The following is a 23,179-nucleotide window of genomic DNA, read 5'->3' as shown; positions in this document are numbered from 1 at the left end:
CGTTAGATTGTTTGAGATGTATCACCTTCATCTTGACTCCCTTGGGAGTTAAGCTCAGAGAGATGAACTTCTCATGTCTCTGACTTGCTGAGTCCCTTCAGATGCCCATTAGGATGTCATTCTAATTGGGAGTCCAAGACTGAGTGCAAGAGAAACAATGGATCTGGTGAGGGTTTGAGGAATGAACTCTGAATCCCTCATTGTTCATCTTAAGACTGACTGGGATCCTCCAGGTCCTCCTTGGATTGTCCCTCACTGGAAATACTGTTTGAGCATCTTTTCAGAGCTAAGCCTTTTAGTCAAGTTCATGAATTATCATCACAAATTCTCCCCTCAATGCAGTAAGACCAGGGGGTTGGCAAGTAGGTAACTACTTTCTGTAGGGCAGCTTGCAGATGGCATTAGGTACTATTCTTTGGACCAGCTCTAATTGGGGCTGGCCCAACAGGTGGTGTTGGTTTTGAAGAGAATTTTCAGTTCTCCAGTGGGGGATTTTCTTTTCTTTTGTGCAAGTCAGTCTTCTTGGACTGTGCCCAGTGATACCTCTCCTTGTTCTCTCCTTGCTGTTGGTAACCATCAAAATATTATGAATCTTTAGGTGACCTATATGCTATTTTGCATTTCCCCAAGAATGCATTTATGTTTCTCATGGTGAGAATTTCAGGTGCAAGTCCCCCACCAAAAGGGAAGAAGGTTTGGGGAACAGGGTTTGAAGTAGGAGATCTCTCAGTGGTTTCAGAGTCTGTCACAGGGAGAATGACTTAGCTACTTATTGGCCCTGACTCCTCTCCGTGGCTATGTGCCACTGATGAGTTTGTGTGTGATCTCTCCAAGGAAAATAGCCTTGGAATTTATAATAAATGGCATCCTTAAACCTCAACTACAATTTGCTAGCATCTTGAGCCCAGAAGCCTGACTCCAGCGTCTGACACAATTACCTGGGCAGGTCTAAAACCTTTCTGTTTGGTAGGATTTGATTTGCTCATCATGTTTATTGATGGGTCATTGGTTATAGACAATATCATTGCTTTTGTAAAGATAAACATTCACAATACATAGCAAGTGTATAAATGAAACACAACTGCCTTCTAGAATTTCTGAAAAGCTAATTGAAACTTGACTCTTGTTTTGTTTCTTAGGCTGCAAATGGTAGTGCTCAGGGGTTAATTCCAGTTCTGTGCCTAGGAGTTACCTCTGATGGTCCTGCTGGACCATGTAATGCCAGGGATAGACCTAGACCTCCTGGACACAAAGTATTGCTCAGTAAGCCATCTCTCTGGTCCAAAACTTGTTTTTTTCTGCAACAGACCCACATACTCACAACTATTATGATCAAATGATCAGAAAACTGTGGAGCCATCATGGTGATCCTTACTTTAGATGTGGAGCAGTCAATAGCAGGAATGCAATCTCTAGACTTGGCCCTTCACTTTTTGAAGATAGAACAATTATTTTCTGGATTATTCTGTTTTTGCTACAGTATCATTTTAAGGGACATATTTACCAGTCTACAGCATAGTATTTGTTTCCAAACTCTTAAAAAAGTGGCAAATGATGCTTTGAAATATGAAAAGTCATATGAGAAGGTAAGAAAAATGGAGAAAAGCTAAAGATTCCAGGTACTTGTTGAATAGTTACTTGATCCCACCCAGTTGAGCTTCAATCTGTGCACTACCAATTTTTAACCAACACTTCCACCTCTGTTCCATGGCTCTCTCTAGTTGGGGGTGCAGGCAGGAGGAGATGAACATTGAGGGCTGTGAACTTAGGTGAAGACTCTTGGCACCTCAAAGTCTACATTCCGGGAGTTCACATGCTTATTCCAAAGCACCTGTCAGCTATGAAAGCATGTTTGAAGTCTGCCTGGAGGGTGTTCAGACTCACCTGTGAACATGTGTTGACAGTCACCAAGTGCTTCTGAGCTGGTCAAGATGATGGAAAGCCTGGCAATTTATCCACCTCATTAGAATTGGTTTCAAATGATATCTGGCTTGTTCCTTCAAATAAAGGCGCCTTTAGAAGATGAATATTTGCCTCCGATTCTAAGCAAAAGAAATGTCACAGACTCTGAGGGCAAGTTTGAAAAAGGTGCATTCTGAATAAAGGAGCAATCAACATGTAGCTCCAAAAAGCACTTGAGGGGGCATCACTCATCTTTTGAGTAGAGAGCTACTAAACACAAAAGCACCACAGTTCCATGTTGCATCTGAAAGAAACTTAGGGCAGAACATCAGTTGCCAAAATGTCAGGTTGATCACAAGATGCCAAGAAGCAAGTGCCAACATGGTGGCTCTCTAGGGTCCTTTGATGAACTGGGTCCTACTACACCAAATTAAACTTGGATTTCCTTTTCCTCTAGCTTCTAGGGGCTATTGTATTTTGCGCATAGTAGATTTCCTTCTATCAGAATAGAAAAACCCTCTGGTTCTTGGATAGAGAACAGGTTTGATATTTCTTGACCCATTATAGTTGAGCAGGGGATACTTTCTAGTCATGGTGAAGATCCATTGCATCTTGGAGTGGAGAGAGAGAGAGAGAGGGAGAGAGAGAGATATGAGAGATGAGAGATATGAGAGATATGGGGTAAGGGGGGTGAGGGAGAACATGTGGCTTTGGGGAACAGAGAGATCAGGTTTGAGCACTGGCTCCACCACCAAGGAAGAGCTCTGTGACCTTGGACAACCTTAGTGTTGGTGATTTATCCACCTCATTAGACTTGGTTCCAAATGATATCTGGTGGATAAATAAACCTGCAGGGGTTTTAGTGTGGACTGAAAGAGAAGCCATGTGCCCTGTGCTCAGCATGGCGGAGGTGCCACAAATCAGAGCTGTTCTAGTACAAGGCACATGGTGAAGACTAATGACATGGAGGTTCTCACAGTCTTGATGCTCCCCAGATACTCGTTTTTATGACAGCTCTGTCAACATGGAGTGTGAGCTGAAATGAAGCTGGGAGAGGGTCAGCTCTGGCACCCCTCTCAGAGGAGGCGAATAGCTGGCCTGGAGTTGTATGGAAGGACAGGGGGAAGATAGGCTGGGGAAGGCTTAGCAAGTCCTGAACAACTTAGCATTCAGATTTCCCACTAAACAGCTTGCTTTCCTGGGGGGGGGGGGGCTTCTTTCCCTGGCTTTTCTCCCAAAGTCCTCAATCAAGGATGTGCTGGAGATGGTGCAAACCTTTTTTCATTGAGGACCAAGAGCCACAGAAATGTCCTGGGGAGACAGGGGACAATTGTCATTCAGTGCCCTGTGAATAAGCACTGCTGTTGGCAAGGGGATGGGCTGGTCACTTTGAAGCTAAACCATGAAGCTCTTCCTTAGCCAACCAGCATGGTTGGTGAGGAGTCCTGACTTAGCAAGAAGCCAGAGTAAAACATTTTATGAGGTAAAGGACTCATGGGAGGTGGCTAAATAACAAGTAGAAAAATTGGTAAAGAGGGTAAAAGGCTGTGGACACTGGCCACACCCAGTGCTGAAGGAATATAAACCTCTGGAGGGATCCCAGGCTTATCCCAGACGGAAGGAACCGGACTCTGCCACTAACCTTCCCAACTCTGCTGCCTGCCTGCACCATGCCTTACAACTGCTGCCTGTCCAACATGAGCTGCCGCTCCAGCTGCTGCTCCCGGCCCTGCGTGGCCCCCAGCTGCCATGGCTGCACCCTGCCCGGAGCCTGCAACATCCCCGCCAACATCGGCAGCTGTGGCTGGTTCTGCGAGGGCTCGTTCAACAGCAGCGAGAAGGAGACCATGCAGTTCCTGAACGACCGCCTGGCCAGCTACCTGGAGAAGGTGCGGCAGCTGGAGTGTGAGAACGCGGAGCTGGAGAGTCGCATCCGGGAGCGATGTCAGCAGCAGGAGCCCAATGTGTGCCCCAACTACCAGTCCTACTTCCGCACCATCGAGGAGCTGCAGCAGAAGGTGAGGGGTGGGCCCGATGCCAATTCACTGAATTATTTATTCAAGTAAGAGTAAGTGAACAGTTGCAGAAGTGGGGGGCAAGAGCCAAGGTGGGTTATGATGAGGTAGGTGAGAGCATCCCAGGGTATTCTAGCCCCAGAAAGAATCAGCTTGCCTTCCTTCCCCTCCCTCCCTCCCTCCTCCCTCCCTCCCTCCCTCCCTCTCTTCCTTCCTCTTTCTTTCTTTCTTTCTTTCTTTCTTTCTTTCTTTCTTTCTTTCTTTCTTTCTTTCTTTCTTTCTTTCTTTCTTTCTCTCTCTCTCTCTCTCTCTCTTTCTTTCTTTCTTTCTTTCTTTCTTTCTTTCTTTCTTTTGTTGCTTCTTTTTCTTTCCTTCTTCCCTCCCTCCCTTCCTCCCTCCAGTCCTCCCTCCCTCCCCCCTCTCTCTCTTCTTGTCTCCCTCTTTCTCCTCACTCTTTATCTTTTCTCTCTCTTTCTTCCTTTCCTTCCTTTTCCCCTCCCTTCTTTCCTTCCTTCCTCCCTCTCTCTCTTCCGGTCTCCCTCTTTCTCTTTCTTTCTTTCTTTCTTTCTTTCTTTCTTTCTTTCTTTCTTTCCTTCCTTCCTTCCTTCCTTCCTTTCTTTCTTTCTTTCTTTCTTTCGTTGCTTCTTTTTCTTTCCTTCTTCCCTCCCTCCCTTCCTCCCTCCAGCCCTCCCTCCCTCCCCCTCCCTCTCTCTCTTCTTGTCTCCCTCTTTCTCCTCACTCTTTCTCTTTTCTCTCTCTTTCTTTCTTTCCTTCCTTTTCCCCTCCCTTCTTCCCTTCCTTCCTCCCTCTCTCTCTTCCGGTCTCCCTCTTTCTCTTTCTTTCTTTCTTTCTTTCTTTCTTTCTTTCTTTCTTTCTTTTCTTTTTTTTGCCAAAGCATGTGCAAGAGCAATAGAAGGGAAACTGGGGAGAGCCAGCAGGTCTAGAAGAAAGGTATGGAAGGAGAAATAACCCATATGTCTTGATTTTCCTGGAATTTTTCTGAGGTTTGCATTCCAGGCTACCAAGACTGGGATTCAGGCCACCCTCTATGGGGTTGGGACCCACCCAGAAGTTTCAGTTTCTGCAGGAAGTCAGAGAAAGTGTAAGAAGAGAAGGCTTCTGTTGCAGAAAGATCAATCCTATTGATGAATTCTTCTCTTACTGCCATGCTGGAAATCTGAGAGAACTAGAAGCTATTTGGAAGGATTGTGGTGGAAAAAAGTAGCTTTTTGTTTTAAGTCAAGGCTATTTCTTCTTAATTTAACTCATTACCGCCTTAATCTTGTTCCCAGATCCTGTGCACCAAGTCAGAGAATGCCAGGCTGGTGGTGCAGATCGACAACGCCAAGCTGGCCGCAGACGATTTCCGAACCAAGTGAGATTTCTTTAATGATCTGAGCAATTCAGGATTGGAAAGGACCAGCTGGAAAGTGATGCTCTCTGTCCTGGGAGCTTGCTGCCCAACTTCTCTGGGATCATAGTGGGGATTTGCTTCTCTTGAGAGACTTTATTTCAATGTTGGCAGTCTCGCTGAAATTAAGAATCTCTGTGTTAAATTTGGTTTGAGGGGGGAAAATTACCCATTCTTCCTCTTTTTTGAAATTAATGATGTAAGTTTCCAAGTGGGTTTCACATCAGGTTCTTAAGATAGATTCTTTATAAGATGCCTCCAGGAAAAGGTATTAAATCCTAAAAAATAAGAGACAAAACCCATTTCAGAGGTAGAACCTGTTTTTCTAGGTGTGGTCATGACATTCTTAAAGCTCCTGGGCAGGTTTGTGGAATTTTATAATGTGATTATTCGCCTGTCACTTCTTTGTTTTCAGGTCTGCTTGATGCTGCATTAGTTTTGGTACCATTTTATAGATGAGGCCTCCAAGAATCAGAGAGATTAGGGATTTATCCAAAGTTAGAATGACAAGTCTGACTCCAACTGACTTTTAGTTTGGGACTTTACTTTAACTAGACAGCATCTCTAGGTGGGAAGAAGGATGATGAGCAACCTTTGGCAGCTTATAAGTTTAAAGTTTTCTCCTCTTGGGAGACCAAGAAGATAGGATTTTATTGATGACAATGTGAAGTGAGGTTCTCAGGACAAATGAGTTAGTGTTGTATTGAAAATATGCCCTTCCTTTATTCACTCTGCGAGTCTCAGGGAGGAAAGGCTCATTTTTAATCTGTACAAAGATATTTTTCCCTTTAAAAGAATTAAAAAATGATAGTACTACGCCATAGAATACTGATTGGAAGGCGCATAGGAAAGTGTCTTTCTCTGATTTCCTTTAACCTTTACTGAAGGTATCAAACGGAGCAGGGCATGAGACAGCTGGTGGAATCGGACATCAATGGCCTGCGCCGAATCCTGGATGAGCTGACCCTGTGCAAGTCTGACCTGGAGGCCCAGGTGGAGTCTCTGAAGGAGGAGCTGCTGTGCCTCAAGCAGAACCACGAGCAGGTGAGGGAGTCCCAGCCCTTAACACCTCAACTTTGAGAATTCCATGACTCTTCTAAGAAGACAAGTTCAGCCTTTGCTGAGCACCCTAGAACAAACACAATACTTTGAAGGTTGCTCCAAACCTACTTGGGTGATTGTTGGGATGAGTCTCAAGTTTTACCTAAAAGAGTATCATCAGCTGACTAATTTCCATTTGGGGCCAGAACTGTGATTGAAAGTTTACCCAAAGTTCTTAAAATGTTTTCTAAAATTGATGAGATCAATTATCTTTAAACAAGAGCCAGGTTGATGATCAAGCAGGGAGGACATAGCAAACGTTCATATGTTGTGTGTTTCCTGGCTTCTAGAACCCAAGTTTCATGGATGGATGCCTGATTGAATAAATGCCTAATTGGGCAGATGAATGGGTGAGAAAGATGGCCACTATGAAGGAACTCAAGTGATGGATAACTTAGCCCTTCTTAATACTAAGAAATCTGATGCACATATCAAAAATGGAAGTTTTGATGAATAGAAAACAACCCCCAATATACAATGCATGTGTTGAAAGACACGTAAATGGGAGGAGATAGACCCAGTTTCCCTTTACTTAGTAGCAAATTATAAACCAGTTATTGTGGCCGACTTATCAATTGGCAAAGGGAACTCAGAAATACAAGACAGAATCCTATGTTGCAAAGAAGTGTTAGCAATGATTTAACCAAGCAACCTCATTTTACAGACCCAGGCAATAGGCCGGAATCATAAGAAGTAACTCAGCTGATTCTACACCAAATTGTGATTCAACTCATGTTGCTTATCTTCTAATACAATCTACATCCCACTACATTAGACTCCCTCAGAGACTTTAAGACCTTCTGTGACTTCATTCCTGACATTTATTTCCTCCACAGGAAGTCAACACGCTGCGCTGCCAGATTGGAGACCGCCTCAACATCGAGGTGGACGCTGCTCCCACTGTGGACCTGAACCGTGTGCTCAACGAGACCCGCTGCCAGTATGAGGCCCTGGTGGAGACCAACCGCAGGGATGTGGAGGAATGGTTCACCACCCAGGTGGGCATCTAAGTTTGGGGACATGCAGGATTAGATACCCCTGGAGACCCTGAAGGTGGGGTCTAATCCTGTCTTTATCCCTTTGCTCTTGCAGACTGAGGAGCTGAACAAACAGGTGGTGTCCAGCTCAGAGCAGCTGCAGACGTGCCAGGCAGAGATCATCGAGCTGAGACGCACCGTCAATGCTCTGGAGATTGAGCTGCAGGCCCAGCACAACCTGGTGGGTGTGGCTGAATCCTCCTGGGGAGAAACGGGGGGCTGGGATAGGAGTTACTGGTGGGCCCAAAGGGTCCATGGGGCTTCTTCTGGGCAGCTGAGAGAGCCTCCCTGTCTTCCCCACCACAGAGGGACTCCCTGGAGAACACGCTGACCGAGACGGAGGCCCGCTACAGCTCGCAGCTGGGCCAGGTTCAGTGCATGATCACCAACGTGGAGTCACAGCTGGCTGAGATCCGCAGTGACCTGGAGCGACAGAACCAGGAGTACCAGGTGCTGCTGGACGTGCGGGCCCGTCTGGAGTGTGAGATCAACACATACCGGTGCCTGCTGGAGGGCGAGGACTGCAAGTGAGTAGCCAGCTGGTGGCAACCCTGCAAGGCACACACACAGTTTTATTAAGAAGATAGGGACTTTGCAGGTCAAGTTTTAGGTGTCAATATGTGTGCAGAGACCAGAGTTTGATGTGACAACCTTGGGAAGCAGAGGGTAGATATTACTATAGTCTGTAGCCTTAAGGAAACTTTGGCTTGACGGTTCCCTTGAAAACACTCCTGAGACTTAACTATTTTCTTAAATGGCAAGTCTTTAGAAGCCAATAGGAAGATTTACCCACAGAAATGGCTTATCATAGCAATATGGAAACAATTTAATAAATCTCAGGCATAGCACTTTATGATTTCACCCACATCTATGGTTTCATGGGTTCATGTTAGAAACAGACAAGATGGGCAGAGTGCAAATTAGAATCACCAACTAAAGGAGACTGGGATATCAAAAGGGAAGAGAAGGGCCAGAGTAATAGTACAGTGGGTAGGACATTTGCCTTACATGAGGCTGACCTGGGTTAAATCAATCCCTGGCATTCCATATGATTCCCCCAAGCACTACCAGGAGTGATCCTTGAGCACAGAGCCAGGAGTAACCCCTTAGCATCACTTGTTTGGCCCCCAAACCAAATCACAATAAACAAACAAAAGGGAAGAGGACTTAGTGGCTCATAGAGGCCTGCACTCATCACCTAATATTATTTCTATGATGACATTCATACTGGTGGGTATTACCAATGAGTAGCAGTAATTTCTCCACGAGCCAAGTGCTGTAAAAGGAGGTTCTGGAGATGCCACCTTCAGCGTTTGCCATTTCTGCCCTGTCTCAGAGCTTTGAGGGGTTGCCTGAACAGAGCCTGAGTCACCATAGTGGTTTCTGTGGCTATCTTGTCCCCCTAGTTTGATCTCCCTCCTTTACAATTATTTTTAAATGATATCTCTCATGCTAATGAGCTTGTGATGTTCTGTTTCAGACTTCCCTGCAACCCCTGTGCCACCACCAATGCGTGTGGGTCTACGGGGTCCTGCATGACCAGTTCCTGCACCCCTTGTGCCCCACGCTCCCGCTGCGGGCCCTGCTGCTAGACACCTTGGGAGTGGCAAGAGGATTGCGGGAAGACACAAGGGGCCATGGATGAATCAGCCCTGTCTCTCTGACCCCAGGACCCTGTTCCAGGCATCGTCAGAAGTTATAGTCTAGAAGGAGAACAAATGTTGAGGGTGTGGCCAGTCCTGTGCCCCGTCCTCCAAGATTATTTTCCTTCCAGATTGCTCTCTTGTAACTCTTCTGTCTCTGATGGTGTGACAGATTTGGGCTGGGAAGGTGTCATGGGAGAAATGTGCTTGCTGCTTTGACCTTTCTTGCAGTTCCCCAAATGCCTTTGTAAATCTCCTAATAAACTCCCTCTTGCAAAGTAGAGGTCATTCTCATTTGTATTCATTCTTTTCAAAGTGCACACTCTCTACCTGTATGCTGATAAAGCCACTTGAAAGCATTAATTTTCTCCCCAAAGAGCTTCATCACCATTAATTAGCATTAATTAAGCAGAGGGAACTCCAGCTTCCTCTTGGGTTAGCTTAGAGCCAGTGGAGCCACTAGGGCAAGAGGTCTCATCTGAATATGATAAATGCACTCATTATGGGAACTTAGTAAAATCCAACGGTGGTTGACACTTCTAGACAGTTCTACTTCTTTCCCAAGTCCCTCTAAGAAGAGGGACAGGAGCTAACACTTATTGAATCCTAAGTAAGTGCCCAGAATGATGCAACAAACTTTCTCTATTTATGGAATAACAAGGATGGGAGTGAACCCAGAGCTTACCTTCTGAATGTCAGCTATTTCTGCCAGGTAGCTAGGAGAAAAGCAAACAGTATACCAAGAAGCACCTCAAGGTACTATCTAATCCTACAGGTCTATCACCTGGAGGAATTTGATGCTATTTTGTACCCCAACTCTTTGGAAGACTCCTTTAGGAAACACTGAAGCTCTCTTGAGACTAAACAGAGCATCTCTTCCATTTGATTCATCGTCAACAGATTGTAAAGTGTTTCTCTTCTCATTTGAATTGGGCAACCACAGGAACTGCATTTGTGTTCGGGGACCACAACAGCCAAGAGTTCTCTAGAACCTGATGGATTCATTGAGTCTCTGTCTCTTCCAGTGTTGGAAGTGCCTGCTAGGCTGGGTCTCTACATTTACCAGGGACCTGTGGTCTGGCACAGACCAAGCACTACTTTCTCTGTGTGTTCTGGGACTGGTGCAAGGCAACTATATTGGTCTTGGACCAAACTATTAGCTGAGTTTTGCTTCTTGAGTTGAAGCTGACTTTACCTCCCACTGTTGAGAGAATGGTTGCTTGCTCCAGCACAGGATTTAAGTGCCTACCCATTCACACTCTATCTTTTTCATACTGGCTCGGTTGCTGCTGATGTTGCTGGGAAGCCCTTTTGCAGACTTTAGCATGCAAATAGGAGACGGAGTGAGGCGCCATGTTTGCTGTGAACATCAGTGGCTTGTGGACACTGCTCAGCCTCTCTCCATTCAGGGCCAGTTTACTCCCTGAGCCATTTTCAAGGTCTGCACAAACAGACATGATAGTGCAGCCCTTCAGTCCTCACAGTGTTGGTACCACAACTTTCCCATCCTCAGACAGGAGCTTCTCAAACTTCTGGTTCTCTGCCTGGAAACCAGAGAACAAACTGCCTGTTACAGTCAACTGACTTTGTTTTTGGGTTTACTGTATAATACATGAAACAAAATGTTGACTCATTGTGGGAGGAAATCATGTCTATGTTTTCCAAACTATGGGTCTGGGGAACACTGTCCTGGGCATTTTTGTCTGTCATGATGTTTTCTTTGATGGAAAAAGAGGAAGCAGCGCCAGGGTCTCAGATTTATTTTCTCAAGCTACAGCTGAATTGGCTTCTGAGGTCTCTGGTTACCATTTCTTGTTTTCAATGATAAAATCTTTCAAACATAGGAGAGTACAAAAATAACAAGGGAAGAAAGGTTTATACAGATATAGAGGTGTGAAATTATATTCTCAAAATTTTAGAGTATTATCAACCAATGGGGTATCACTACATTTTTTTTATGTAGGAGTACTGCTATTTATTCAGCCACTGATTAGCTGATTGAATTGGGCATGAACTCCATCTTACTTTTCTTTTTTTTTTATATTTTTATTTATTTATTTATTTTTCTTCTTATATTATTTATTGAATCACTGTGGGAAAAGTTACCAAGCTTTCAGGTTTAAATCTCGGTCATACAATGATCAAATACCTTTCCCTTCACCAGCACTCATTTTTCACCACCAAGAACCCCAATATACCCCCCTCCCACTCCTCCCAATGCCTGTGAGGCAGATGATTTCTACTTAACTCTTCTCTACATTGATTACATTCATTATTTTGACAAAAGATGCACCATTATTGTTTAGAATTTCCCCCCCAACAATCAGAATTGCTGAAAAGGCATTGTGAAATACTTTGTTTTCTATAGCTGGTATGAGAATCATATAATGTCATATAATAATTTTGGATTTCTGCAAAGAGCCAGATCATTATGAGATTGGTTTCTGTGCATCTGGTGTTATGGCTGTGCCAAAGAGCCACTCGTGGGGGGCAACTTGTGACCTCAGTAGGGCGTGAAGGATGAGCCAGTACCGCCCCCCCCCTCCCATGAGACTGCAGTTGCCCTGTCACCGCTGGCTCATACTTGGCTTTCCTGTAAGTTTGGAGGCAGCGGCCACCTTGCTGCTGGTGGGGGGGGGGGGGGACGCGTAGGCGGAAGGGAGCAACATCCCTTCCCTCTCGGGGAAGCATGGCGCCATAGTTTAACGCATGGTCCATTCACTTTTCTGCCGCAAGCTGCCAGGATCTGGACTAAGTTCTTTTGTCTCTGGATCCATGGCTGTGCCTGAGAACCACTCGTGGGGGGCAACTTGTGACCTTGGTAGGGCGTGAAGGATGAGCTGGTACCGTCCCTCTTCCCATGAGACTGCAGTTGCCCCATCACCGCTGCCTCATACCTGGCTTTCCAATAAGCTCTGAGGCAGCGGCCACCTTGTATGCAGTCCAGATTCATTTCTGCCAAAAGCCGCTGGGTTTCGAGATTTGTTTCTGAGTCTCTTGGATCATGGCCGTTAATCTGCTTGATCAGGAGCCAGAGAGGCTGTTTGTAGGCGGCAACTCGGGGTCTCATTGGGATGGGGAGGAAAGGGCCGGCTTGACCCCCAACTGGTGACATGTCTTGTTACTGCAGGCCCAAACCTGACTGTCCTGTGGCCTCTGGAGAATGGTGGTCACCGGGCCGCCATGGGGAACAGACCAAGTCATGAAACCTACTCCCACCTGGATTGGCCCAGCGCCAGTAACCTACTGCAGGAACAGGACACATTTCTGCCAAAAACCTTTGGGTTCCGAGATTTGTTTCTGAGTCTCTGGGATCATGGCCATTAAGCAGTTCGATCAGGAACCAGAGAGGCCATGCCTCCAATTATATAGCTGAACCAGAGGTGGTTTGTGTGTGTGTCTCCCACATACCTAACTTTTGGCCATTTATTTTCTTGGTAAACTTTGTCCCAAGGTTTTGGGGTCTGACCAAAGGCACAGCAGCAATTTTGGGGTATCTAGAAGTCTGAAGACACCATCAGGCTGCTGATGCACTTGCCTCACAGGCACAGATTGACCTGCTGGCGGCACCATACCCCACGAAATCAATACATTTTGATGAAAAAGTTCAAGGCACTTAAGAATCCATAAGACTTGAGATGTTCACCTCGGCCCGGGGAGGTGGCTCGATGGGCTGGAGCACATGCTTTGCATGCAGTAGGCCTTGGTTCAAACTCCAGCACACATGCTCCCCTGAGCAGCATTGAGAGTGACACCCAATCTGGGAGAAGCTCCCATATATAAACAAAAGTGGAATTCTCAACCAAAAATATATATATGTCAACCTTGTGGAGTATTTATGTCATTGCTGCAGCATTTGTTTTGGTTTGGTTATTTTGTATTAAATAAATAAAATGTGATGGTTTGAGATAAAACTCCACCCTCATCTACCATCCCCTTAGAGGTAACCATGAATCTTAAGTCTGTGGTGTATCATTTATTTATTTAAAATTTTCTTCCTTGATGAGTATCTTTCTGCTCTTCTAGTTCATCTTTTCACTAAGGGTGCAGGCTTCCGAGAGATGAGTCTTTGACCAGTGGACAGATTTGTCACTCTCTTATAAAGACTACAGCTTGTTCTCTGTCCCTTTTTGCTCTGATGGCCACTTGTCCAATTTAGACTCTTGATCAAGTGCTTTGGGAGAGCTGAAGTAAGCCCTTCTCCCTTATGTGTCAATATCTCTTCACTTGTGAAAAGAAAATGGGAGAGAAGGACACTTGGGTTCTCAGTAGCTCCAACACTATTAGATTATAGGGCATCATTGGACTTGGACACTATTTCTAGAAAAGACACATCTTTCTCTTTTGAGTGTGTCTTTGTTGCATTCAAAGGCCAAGGTTTGAAGGGGATGGAACTCACACTCAGGCCCTGTGGAATCTGAGCAGGGGGGTGGTAAGAGAATTTAGTAGGATTGAAACCCAAGCACAAAAAATTGTAAGTCTACAACTGTACCACATGGCGTTTCACTAATAAAAATAATAACAATAAAAAAGAGAATTTAGTAGGAGAATGAGAATTTACCAGGAAACAATGTAGGCAAGAGCAAAGTAAGTTGATCAAAGGGGAAAAGGACACTATTTGGGCTGACCAGTGGAGGCCTCTAGAGAAAAAAGTTGCTTTTATGCATTTGCAGGGAGTTTTTAACTGTCTGTCTCTGGACTGCTTAGGCAAATTTCTGCTTTCTATAGAAATTCTGGGAGGTGGGTGAGCAAGAGATGTATAGCCAATTCTGGAAGAAGTGAGTTGTATTTAAAATGTTCTAAACCAATCATGTGGTGAGGTACATATTAAATAACAAAGAACTTTGAGTCTTCCCTATCCTGAGAAAGGAGTAGAGGAACCAATTTTAGTAAATAGAGTAGCTGCATGATGCAACTCCTAGCTCACGGAGCCAACTCTGGTGGAGGTTGGGTGGGGGGAAGTGTACTGCAGCTAGTCTAGAAATTCGGCAGCAGAACTGAGCAACTGTGGGACCTCTGGAGTCTTTTGGGCATAGATGATTTTGTTAGGAGGGACAGCACCATGAAATGAGTTAGTAGGCCAGGTATAATAGATATGGGAATTAAGTAAGGCATTTTCTCAAAGGCCACTACAGGGCTAAGTGCTGAGTGCTGGGTCATTCCAATCCCCATCTTGCTGGGCAGTGTCTGTCAGGTAATTAGAAGAACATAGGTTGGTCGTTCTTCTTGACATTCTGTTCACCTGAGGCTCTGACCCACTCATCAGACAATTCATGAGTTACAGGAAGCTTGTTTTCCCTTTATCACGGCCTAATAGCTCCCTTCAGAACGGGCAAGCTCAAGAATGACCACCAGTGCTGAATGCTAGTCATGACACAGGCTTTATTTCCAGAACAGCAAACTCAAGAGCAATTTGGTGATTACAGAGGCCTTCCCTGGGCTTCCAAACAACACTATATTTTAGAAGACACATATAAATTTCCTTTAAAAATTTTTTTCACTAAAATTTTATTTTTCTTTTGTACAGAAGAAAGAATGAGATAGATAGATAGAGAGAAGAAAAGTATCGATCATACATATAAAAAGCATTTGGTTCCCTCATTGTTGTGTGGCTCTTTTTATCTCTCCATTGTTCTCATTGTTAAAAGAATAGGATTTAACATTTTGTTGCAACTCTAACTGTGTACCTTATTCTGATAACTGTATACTCTTGAATAGAGTCACCATCTCTGACCCCTTGTAGTTATATGTTGTTCCAACAGATGCAGAGGAGGAGCAGATGACTTGTCAGATGAAGGCAGGGAAGGAGAATGTTCACTGACATTGAAGCAACATGTTTTGATAGAAGTACTGCAGTTCTTGCTTAATATTAGCCTTATGCTTGAGGTATTGTTTTGCCTACCTGCACAAAGAATAACTGCATTTACTTTGAAGGCTCATGGCCAGATATAAGATTGAGATTGTCACATGGAAACTGTCAAGCACCAATTTGGGGCTATTCAGCTACTCAATCCACTCAAGCTAGTTCCTTTGGACTATAGCCAGAGCTCTTCTTCCACACACACACACACACACACACCACCTCACAAACCCCTATATGAACTAGGCTTTTGGTGCATCTGTATAGGAGGATCAGCATTGTCAGGGATCAAGATGACATTGGGACCAGTATATTCTCTCTCACTGCTCCAGAAGGGACCAATGCCTTTGGACATTTCACCTTGCAAAGGTTACCTGGGTGAGTGGTGCTTCTCCCTCGAGCCATAGCATGCCAAGAGGTCCAGACCACAGAGCCTGGAGGTAGCTCAGCCCTCATACCCCTGGACCCACCCCATCCCACTAATGAAGGCCCAGGCTTTCATGTGTCCAGCTCTTTGAAGCCATAGTGTGAAGCTCTTACTTCACTGACGCCCAGCATGGAAGGAGTCCTGACTTAGGGAGAAGCCCTAGTCAAGTCTTTTATGAGGTGAGGGACTCTTCTAAGGAAACATAACAAATTGAGGGGAAGGCCTTTTGACAACCCTCAAGTGAGTAAGAAGAAAAGGCCTGCCTTCCACGGCCACACCCTCCATGGAGGGGGTATAAAGGTTCCCTGCAGGCAGGAGACCCACAGCTCTGTGACTTGGAGGACTCAGACTCTGCCTTCAGCTGACTACCTCACTTCCTGCCTGTACCATGCCTTACAACTGCTGCCTGCCCAACATGAGCTGCCGCTCCAGCTGCTCCTCCAGGCCCTGCATTCCCCCCAGCTGCCATGGCTGCACCCTGCCCGGAGCCTGCAACATCCCCGCCAACATCGGCAGCTGTGGCTGGTTCTGCGAGGGCTCGTTCAACAGCAGCGAGAAGGAGACCATGCAGTTCCTGAACGACCGCCTGGCCAGCTACCTGGAGAAGGTGCGGCAGCTGGAGTGTGAGAACGCGGAGCTGGAGAGTCGCATCCGGGAGCGATGTCAGCAGCAGGAGCCCAATGTGTGCCCCAACTACCAGTCCTACTTCCGCACCATCGAGGAGCTGCAGCAGAAGGTGAGGGGTGGGCCTGCACCACCTCTAGCGGGGAGTTATAAGGAAGGATTAGGAGGAGGAGATGTGATTAAGAAACAAGAGGACTGTGGGGATTGGAGTCTGGTCTTTCTCTTGCTTTCCAGAGCAGCTGTTTCTTTCCCTAGCCTCTAGACTGTTAGGTCTGAGTATCTGCATAATGGAGGCAGTTGTGCTTTGCATAAATAAGCTGTAATTAAGAGCTGCCTCCTAAATGTGATGGCATACATTTGCATTTCTAAGCTCTTAGAATGACTACCCTGAGGAGAGAGAAAAGAACTGAGGCTTTGGAGTTTCTCAATCCCTCCTCTAGATTTAAAATCGTTAATTTAAAACAGTGTGTGTGTGGGGGGTGGGGCTGGGGGTGGGGGAAGGGGCGGGGGAGGGGTGTGTGCACAGGAAGGTTTGGGCCATACCTGGCAGTGCACAGGGTTTACTTCTGGTTCTGTGCTCAGAAATCACTCCTGGTGTTGCTTGGGGAACCAAATGTGGTGCAAGCAATCAAAGCAGGTTGATTGCTTGCAGGTAGACCCTTAAACCCTATAGTATTTCAGCTTCCCTGGGCTTCGATGCCGCTTCGATGCCTTTGACCTTTTCATTGCTGTCCTCTTCTACGTACATCAGGATTTGATTCTTTGTCGTGACCTAAGGCTTCTGGGTTTCACCCCGGGTCAGTGAGGGACAAGATGATTGGCTGAAACCTGTTAGCTTGTACTTAATCTTAGGGGAGGTGGTAAGCTGTCCAGGAGGGCCTGAGGCTTGCTGCTTCTTGCAGCCCCCCACACCCCTCAACTGGTTATAGTAATTTCCACCCCCCAGCTGGTCAGAAAGGGAAGGACTGATCAGTGCTTTCAGACTGTATCTTCTGTTCCTTGTACTGTGGCAGAGTAGCAGCAGGTTTTACATATTAGTTGTTATTAGTGTCTCAGTATATAGCATCTTGAGGAAAGAAAAAAAGAAAGTTTACTATCTACTAATTTTTTTATATATATCATTTTTTGGGGGGAGGGTAAGGGTGAAGGCGGGAGTTCCTGAGCAGTGCTCAGGAGTTCCTGGAGACTTCTGGGAATTCTTTTTTTTTCTTTTTGGGGTCACACCTGGCCATGCACAGGGGTTAGTCCTGGCTTTGCACTCAGGAATTACTCCTGGCAGTGCTCAGGGATGCTGGGAATCAAACTGGAGTTGACCGTGTGCAAAGCAAACACAACCATTGTACTATTGCTCCAGCCTCCTCCTGGAAATTCTTGACCAACTGTTCTGGTGGGTCAGTGTCAGAGTCTGAGAACATGGTGCTGCTGGGTTCCTGCAGTGCCAGCCCACTCAGGCCCACTGCTGCTGTTTGAGGGCCTGCAGGGCTGTACTTAGTGATCCCATGTGGTGCCAGGGATCAAGCAAGGGTCGAGTGCATGCAAGGCAGGAGCACTCACCCTTCTACTATTTCCCTGACCCAAAATGTTTTTTAAAAATTTAATTTCTCGGCCATTTATTGAACACTCACTGGCCACAAACTGTACTTAATGAGCTTATATAAGATCCAGTGTGACTTCTCATTCTGTTTCTTTTATATCGGTGACTAAGTAGGAATAACTGCTGGTTAAACACCACCAGATTCATTCTAGAGTGTTCTGGGTCTCCTAGATCCTGTGCAGCAAGTCAGAGAATGCCAGATTGGTGGTACAGATTGACAATGCCAAGCTGGCCTCAGATGACTTCAGAACCAAGTAAGTAGGCACGTGGGGTGTCATTTTCCCTCTCCTTCCCTCTCTTTGGGCCTTTCCTCAACACTGACCAACACTGACACTGTCCCAAGGTCCACTGGGCCACTGTTTCGCAGAGCTCAGATATCTCTTCTTTGGATCTGGGGCTCTTTCTTCTTTTTCTCTGCAAAGCAGCCTCCTTCAACCCTACCCCGTGTGGAAGCCATGGTTCTTTGATGCAAGAAGGACAGGACATTCATTTTTAAATGTTTAAAAGTTTCCTCCCCTAACACACTTTTTTTAAGGAGTAAGTAAAGTAAAGTAAAGGCCCTCCCGTTGATCTTCGATTTGCTCGAGCGGGCCCAGTAATGTCTCCATTGGAGACTTTGTTGTTACTGTGTTTGGCATATCGAATACATCATGGGGAGCTTGCCAGGCTCTGCCCCGTGGGCGAGATACTCTCGGTAGCTTGCCGGGCTCTCCGAGAGGGGCGGAGGAATTGAACTCGGGTCGGCCATGTTGGCTGCATGCAAGGCAAATGCCCTACCACTGTGCTATCGGAGAGTATTTGAATTTATTTATTTATTTTTAAAAAAATTTATAAAGTAGTTCACAATATTTGATTACATTTAATATTCAAACACCACCATTGCACCTCCCCACCACCATATTTTGGGTGTTTTCATCCCTAGCTCCAATCCCTGCTCCAAAGCAGAACCGAAATAATATATTTTGTATTGCCAAACACAGTAACAACAAGTCTCACAATGTTACTGGGCCCACTCCAGCAAATCTATGAATAATGGGAGGACAGTTCAGACAGTGCTACAGTGTTTGTTATGAAAAACTGCTGAAAATGCGACAAAAAAGTTTCCTTAGGGGAAAGAGTGTGAAGATTGTTGTATTTCACTCAGGGACCATTAAGCCCTTCTATAAAAGATCACTAACGTGTTGTTAAAGGTTGAGCCTTGTGTGTATATATATATATATATATATATATATATATATATATATATATATATATATGTTCACTCTTTGGTGAGGCTTGACCTGAGCGTGCAGAGTGGCCATGAGCATGGCTCACTTAACACACTTAAAGGCACTGTTCATAAAATTTTTACACGCTTAATCAGTGGTGCATCTTCCTCTGGGAGCTAGTGCACTGTGGTGGAGAAAATCTAAAGGAATGTGACAGCTGTAAAGACCCTAAACCCCACCTCCCATTTCTCTGACAAACCCAACCCCATTCCAACCCAAGTCAAGGCCAAGACTGCCACTCATCTTCTGTATTACAGATACGAGACAGAGCTGAGCCTGCGGCAGCTGGTGGAATCAGACATGAACAGCCTGCGCCGCATCCTGGACGAGCTGACCCTGTGCAAGTCTGACCTGGAGGCCCAGGTGGAGTCCCTGAAGGAGGAGCTGCTGTGCCTCAAGCAGAACCACGAGCAGGTGGGGCTTCCCAAATTGCAACAGCACTCTGCTCCCAAGGCCTGTTTCCAACAGCTACAGGGTGCGGAGAGGCTCAGAGGCTCACCTCACTGAGGAATCTAGTTTCCAAACATAGAGGGATTTGCAGATAATGAGTAATCAAAAGAAAAATTCAGAGATAGAAGATTAGAATTTTTCTGCCCACGGCAGGAATAGGAGTGAAAAGACGGGCAAGCTCCATCCTGAGCCAAGGTCAGCAACCAGGTGGTGCTCACAGCCTCCTCCGTTCCCAGGTTCAAGCAGAGAGGGCTGTGGAAATCTCTCATCATGGTTCTTTGTTTCATAAGTGGAGAGGCCAGAAGGCCACAGAGTGGAGAGGCCTGATCTGGGCCAGGACTGTCTCCCATTTGATGCTGCCTAGAGGAAAAGCTGAACAGATGTGAACAGATGCTCATATTATTGCCTGGTCAGCTAAAGGAGATGTTGTATATGTTCCAAGCAATCCTTAAGTCATAGAACACTAAATGGTCACAGTTAATAGTAACTGAGTGCCTACTGTGCACCAGCCCTTGTGCTAAGAACTCCAGAGGTAACTCTTATTTGACAGATGAAGAAGTAAAGGCTTCTAGAAGCTTCCTGAAGTTAGTTGGGCATGAAGGCCAGTTTGAATATGATACTCACAGAAAGCCAAGCTATGCTAGCCAGTGAAGAGATGAGCAGTCAAATGAGAATCTACATTGTTCCTTTAGACATATCTACCCTAGTAGAATTCAACAGGCCACCTAAAGCTAAATCTATCTGATTCCAGGATGCAGATTTGGAAGAAAATGTTTTTCTTTCCTCTTTAGCTGGACTCTGTATTCTTTATTCCCCCTTTTGAGGAATCAGAGATAAGAGGATATACTAGAGAAGACACTGGCCTAGGTGTATGGGCTGGCCAAGAGTTTAGATCATGGCCTAGCACTTCTCAACACCAAAGCCAAGTCACTGTCTGCCACCTCTCTAAATGAGGTAGTGAGGTGGGGGGCAGATATTAGGTCAAGGGCAAGAAAGATCTTAGACAGAGAATATTTGGTAAAGAAAATATATAGTTTTTTTCCCCCCACTAATCTGGAACCTGGTCAACGAGCAGATCCAAGGAAGCAGAGCAGTTGAAGGTTGAAGAATGCGCACAAGTTGTACTGCATTATCTCTGAAGAGCTCTGGCTCACTGTGATACTTAGAAAAATCTCCTCTTACACTGTAGGAAGTCAATACACTGCGCTGCCAGATTGGAGACCGCCTCAACATTGAGGTGGATTCTGCCCCCACTGTGGACCTGAACCGCGTGCTCAACGAGACCCGCTGCCAGTATGAGGCCCTGGTGGAGACCAACCGAAGGGATGTGGAGGAGTGGTTCACCACCCAGGTGGGCATCTCAACTTGGGAACATGCAGGATTAGATACCCCTGGAGACCCTGAAGGTGGGGTCTGACCCTGTCTTCTTCCCTTTGCTCTTGCAGACTGAGGAGCTGAACAAACAGGTGGTGTCCAGCTCAGAGCAGCTGCAGACATGCCAGGCAGAGATCATCGAGCTGAGGCGTACCGTCAATGCCCTGGAGATTGAGCTGCAGGCCCAGCACAACCTGGTGGGTGTGGCTGAGTCCTCCTTGGGAGAAATGGGGGGCTGGGATAGGAGTCACTGGTGGGCCCAAAGGGTCCATGGGGCTTCTTCTGGGCAGCTGAGAGAGCCTCCCTGTCTTCCCCACCACAGAGGGACTCCCTGGAGAACACTCTGACGGAGACGGAGGCCCGCTACAGCTCGCAGCTGGGCCAGGTGCAGTGCATGATCACCAATGTGGAGTCGCAGCTGGCTGAGATCCGCAGTGACCTGGAGCGGCAGAACCAGGAGTACCAGGTGCTGCTGGACGTGCGGGCCCGTCTGGAGTGCGAGATCAACACGTACCGGTGCCTGCTAGAGAGCGAAGATTGCAAGTAAGTACAAATGAAGCTAGTAATATTTTTCATGGGGGCACAATAGTTTGCTGTGCACATGAAGATTCTTCCTGATAGAGATGATTTTATAATTGTCAACTTTTGCTTGGGAGCAATCATTGTATAACTGAATGAGATTCTTACACATAAATGATATTGGTACATTTAGATTGTGTACATTCCTAAGTCTAGCTTTATTTTCCACCAATTAGCCCTAATATTTTGTAATTTCCCAACACCCTTCAGGCTCCCCTGCAACCCTTGTGCCACGACCAATGCATGTGAGTCCGCCGGATGCTGTACTCCTTGTGTCCAACGCCCTCGGTGTGGACCCTGCAACAACTTTGTGTGCTAGAGACACATGTGCCATGAGGAGTAGAAGAGCTTGCAGGTCTCATCACGGCTTTCTTTCATCTAGAGCTCTCCAACAGGGACCACACTTTGACCAAGGAAGAAACTTTTATCAGCATCATATTGCTGATGGTGTTCACTCTAGCTTTTCCTGGAATTCCATGGCTTGATCCTTTAGCATGCCAAATGCAAAGTCTTACTGACCTGCTCACCTGATTTAGAGAAATTGACAAAAGGACCAAGTACTAGTTATGATCACAAACATACTCGCACAGAATGTGATGATTTTACAAATATATATAATTCAATATGATTTAAAGGGAATTAAGTGTGACAGGTGAAGGACAACTTGTGAAATGGAACATATTTAGATCACCTCTTTCTTGTCAATATTTTGGTCTTTGGTAATGCCATGATGATGCCTTGTTAAGCCTTCTAATAAACTTTTACTCTGGCACAAATATGTTCATTGTTCTTTTCACTCATTGATTTCAAGCTACTGAGAGTATCTCGCCCGCATGGCAAAGCCTGGCAAGCTACCCTTGATGTATTCGATATGCCAAGCACAGTAACAACAAGTCTCAAAATGGAGACATTACTGGGCCCACTCGAGCAAGTCCACGAACAACGGGAGGACAGTGGCAGTGACAGTGGTTTCAAAACTGGGTGTCTTGTTTAAATAAAAATCACCCATGTCTTTTGTCACATGAATGGGTCATTCACCCTGATAGTCCACAATTACCCTCAAGGATAAAGTCTCATCAGACAGCACCTACTATCTGATGTGGATTTTATGTTTAAGAAGGGGTGAGTAACTCTGTGCCAGGATATCTGCAAATTTTCTGTAAAGTCCTTCAAATGGAGTATGACAGAGAGTCACAAAGCTAGGTAAAAAATAGGAGAAAGTAGTTGTAGAAAAATTGTCTCTTGGCAACATGTCTATTATCATGTAGAAAGAACTGTGAAAAATATACTCAGTCAATGATTTTTCTCTCTTTCCATCTCCATGTGTTGGAAAGGTTGCCTGGTCATCAAAAAATCAAGCAATGACTCTTTTTGTGCCCACTAATATCATAATAGTTATTAAAAATGCAGAAATATATTGTACTCAGACCATCAAGGTCAATATGTTACAAATCATCAAACCAAAGTGATAAAAATATTCCTTTAAAATCATACCTCTCAAAAGGGAGCTCAGATAGAGAAGGGAACACCAAATAAAGGGTGTTAGGAGGATCCTCCCAGGATGGGAGAAGCATGCTGAAAGTAGACTATAGACCAAACATGATTGCCACCAATTGCCTCTTTTGCAAACCACAACACCCAATAAAAGAGAGAGAGAACAAAAGGGAATTCCCTGCCACAGAGGCAGGGTGGGATGGGGGGATAGGGGGTGGGACGGATACTGGGATCCATGGTGGTGGGAAATGGGCACTGGTGGAGGGATGGGTGTTTGATCATTGTATAACTGAAACCCAAGCACAAAATTTGTAAGTCTACAACTGTACCTCATGATGTCTCACTAATAAAAAAAAAGATGGGTAGGTTAAATTCTGAAAAAAAAATCATACCTCTCTCA

At 45.6% G+C, this 23,179-nt stretch overlaps 2 protein-coding genes across 2 annotated transcripts; both read left to right on the top strand.

The window, feature by feature from the left end:
• Positions 1-3,572: 3,572 nt before the first annotated feature.
• On the top strand, positions 3,573-9,066 carry LOC130035515 (keratin, type I cuticular Ha1-like). The gene is made up of 7 exons (XM_056127259.1): positions 3,573-3,920; positions 5,210-5,292; positions 6,216-6,372; positions 7,266-7,427; positions 7,522-7,647; positions 7,773-7,993; positions 8,947-9,066. Exons 1-7 carry the CDS (start codon positions 3,573-3,575, stop codon positions 9,056-9,058), a joined length of 1,209 nt encoding a protein of 402 aa, XP_055983234.1. The 3' UTR covers positions 9,059-9,066.
• Positions 9,067-15,784: 6,718 nt separating this feature from the next.
• Positions 15,785-21,604, top strand: LOC130035559 (keratin, type I cuticular Ha3-I-like). Its single transcript, XM_056127328.1, has 7 exons — positions 15,785-16,132; positions 17,786-17,868; positions 19,140-19,296; positions 20,522-20,683; positions 20,778-20,903; positions 21,029-21,249; positions 21,496-21,604. The coding sequence occupies exons 1-7, from the start codon at positions 15,785-15,787 to the stop codon at positions 21,602-21,604; spliced, it is 1,206 nt and encodes a 401-aa protein (XP_055983303.1).
• Positions 21,605-23,179: the final 1,575 nt, after the last annotated feature.

The sequence above is a fragment of the Sorex fumeus genome, unplaced genomic scaffold, assembly GCF_029834395.1.
Source record: "Sorex fumeus unplaced genomic scaffold, SorFum_2.1 ptg000063l, whole genome shotgun sequence".
Taxonomy (NCBI): Eukaryota; Metazoa; Chordata; class Mammalia; order Eulipotyphla; family Soricidae; genus Sorex; species Sorex fumeus.
Note: the sequence above shows the minus strand (reverse complement) of the source record. Positions and strands in the feature narration are given on the sequence as shown.

Excerpts from the sequence above, each read along its gene's own strand:
- LOC130035515 (XM_056127259.1), top strand. The coding sequence starts at position 3,573 with ATGCCTTACAACTGCTGCCTGTCCAACATGAGCTGCCGCTCCAGCTGC. Across the intron at positions 3,921-5,209 it reads TCGAGGAGCTGCAGCAGAAG|ATCCTGTGCACCAAGTCAGA; the intron begins GTGAGGGGTGGG and ends TCTTGTTCCCAG. Across the intron at positions 6,373-7,265 it reads TCAAGCAGAACCACGAGCAG|GAAGTCAACACGCTGCGCTG; the intron begins GTGAGGGAGTCC and ends TTTCCTCCACAG.
- LOC130035559 (XM_056127328.1), top strand. The coding sequence starts at position 15,785 with ATGCCTTACAACTGCTGCCTGCCCAACATGAGCTGCCGCTCCAGCTGC. Across the intron at positions 20,684-20,777 it reads AGGAGTGGTTCACCACCCAG|ACTGAGGAGCTGAACAAACA; the intron begins GTGGGCATCTCA and ends TTGCTCTTGCAG. Across the intron at positions 21,250-21,495 it reads CTAGAGAGCGAAGATTGCAA|GCTCCCCTGCAACCCTTGTG; the intron begins GTAAGTACAAAT and ends AACACCCTTCAG.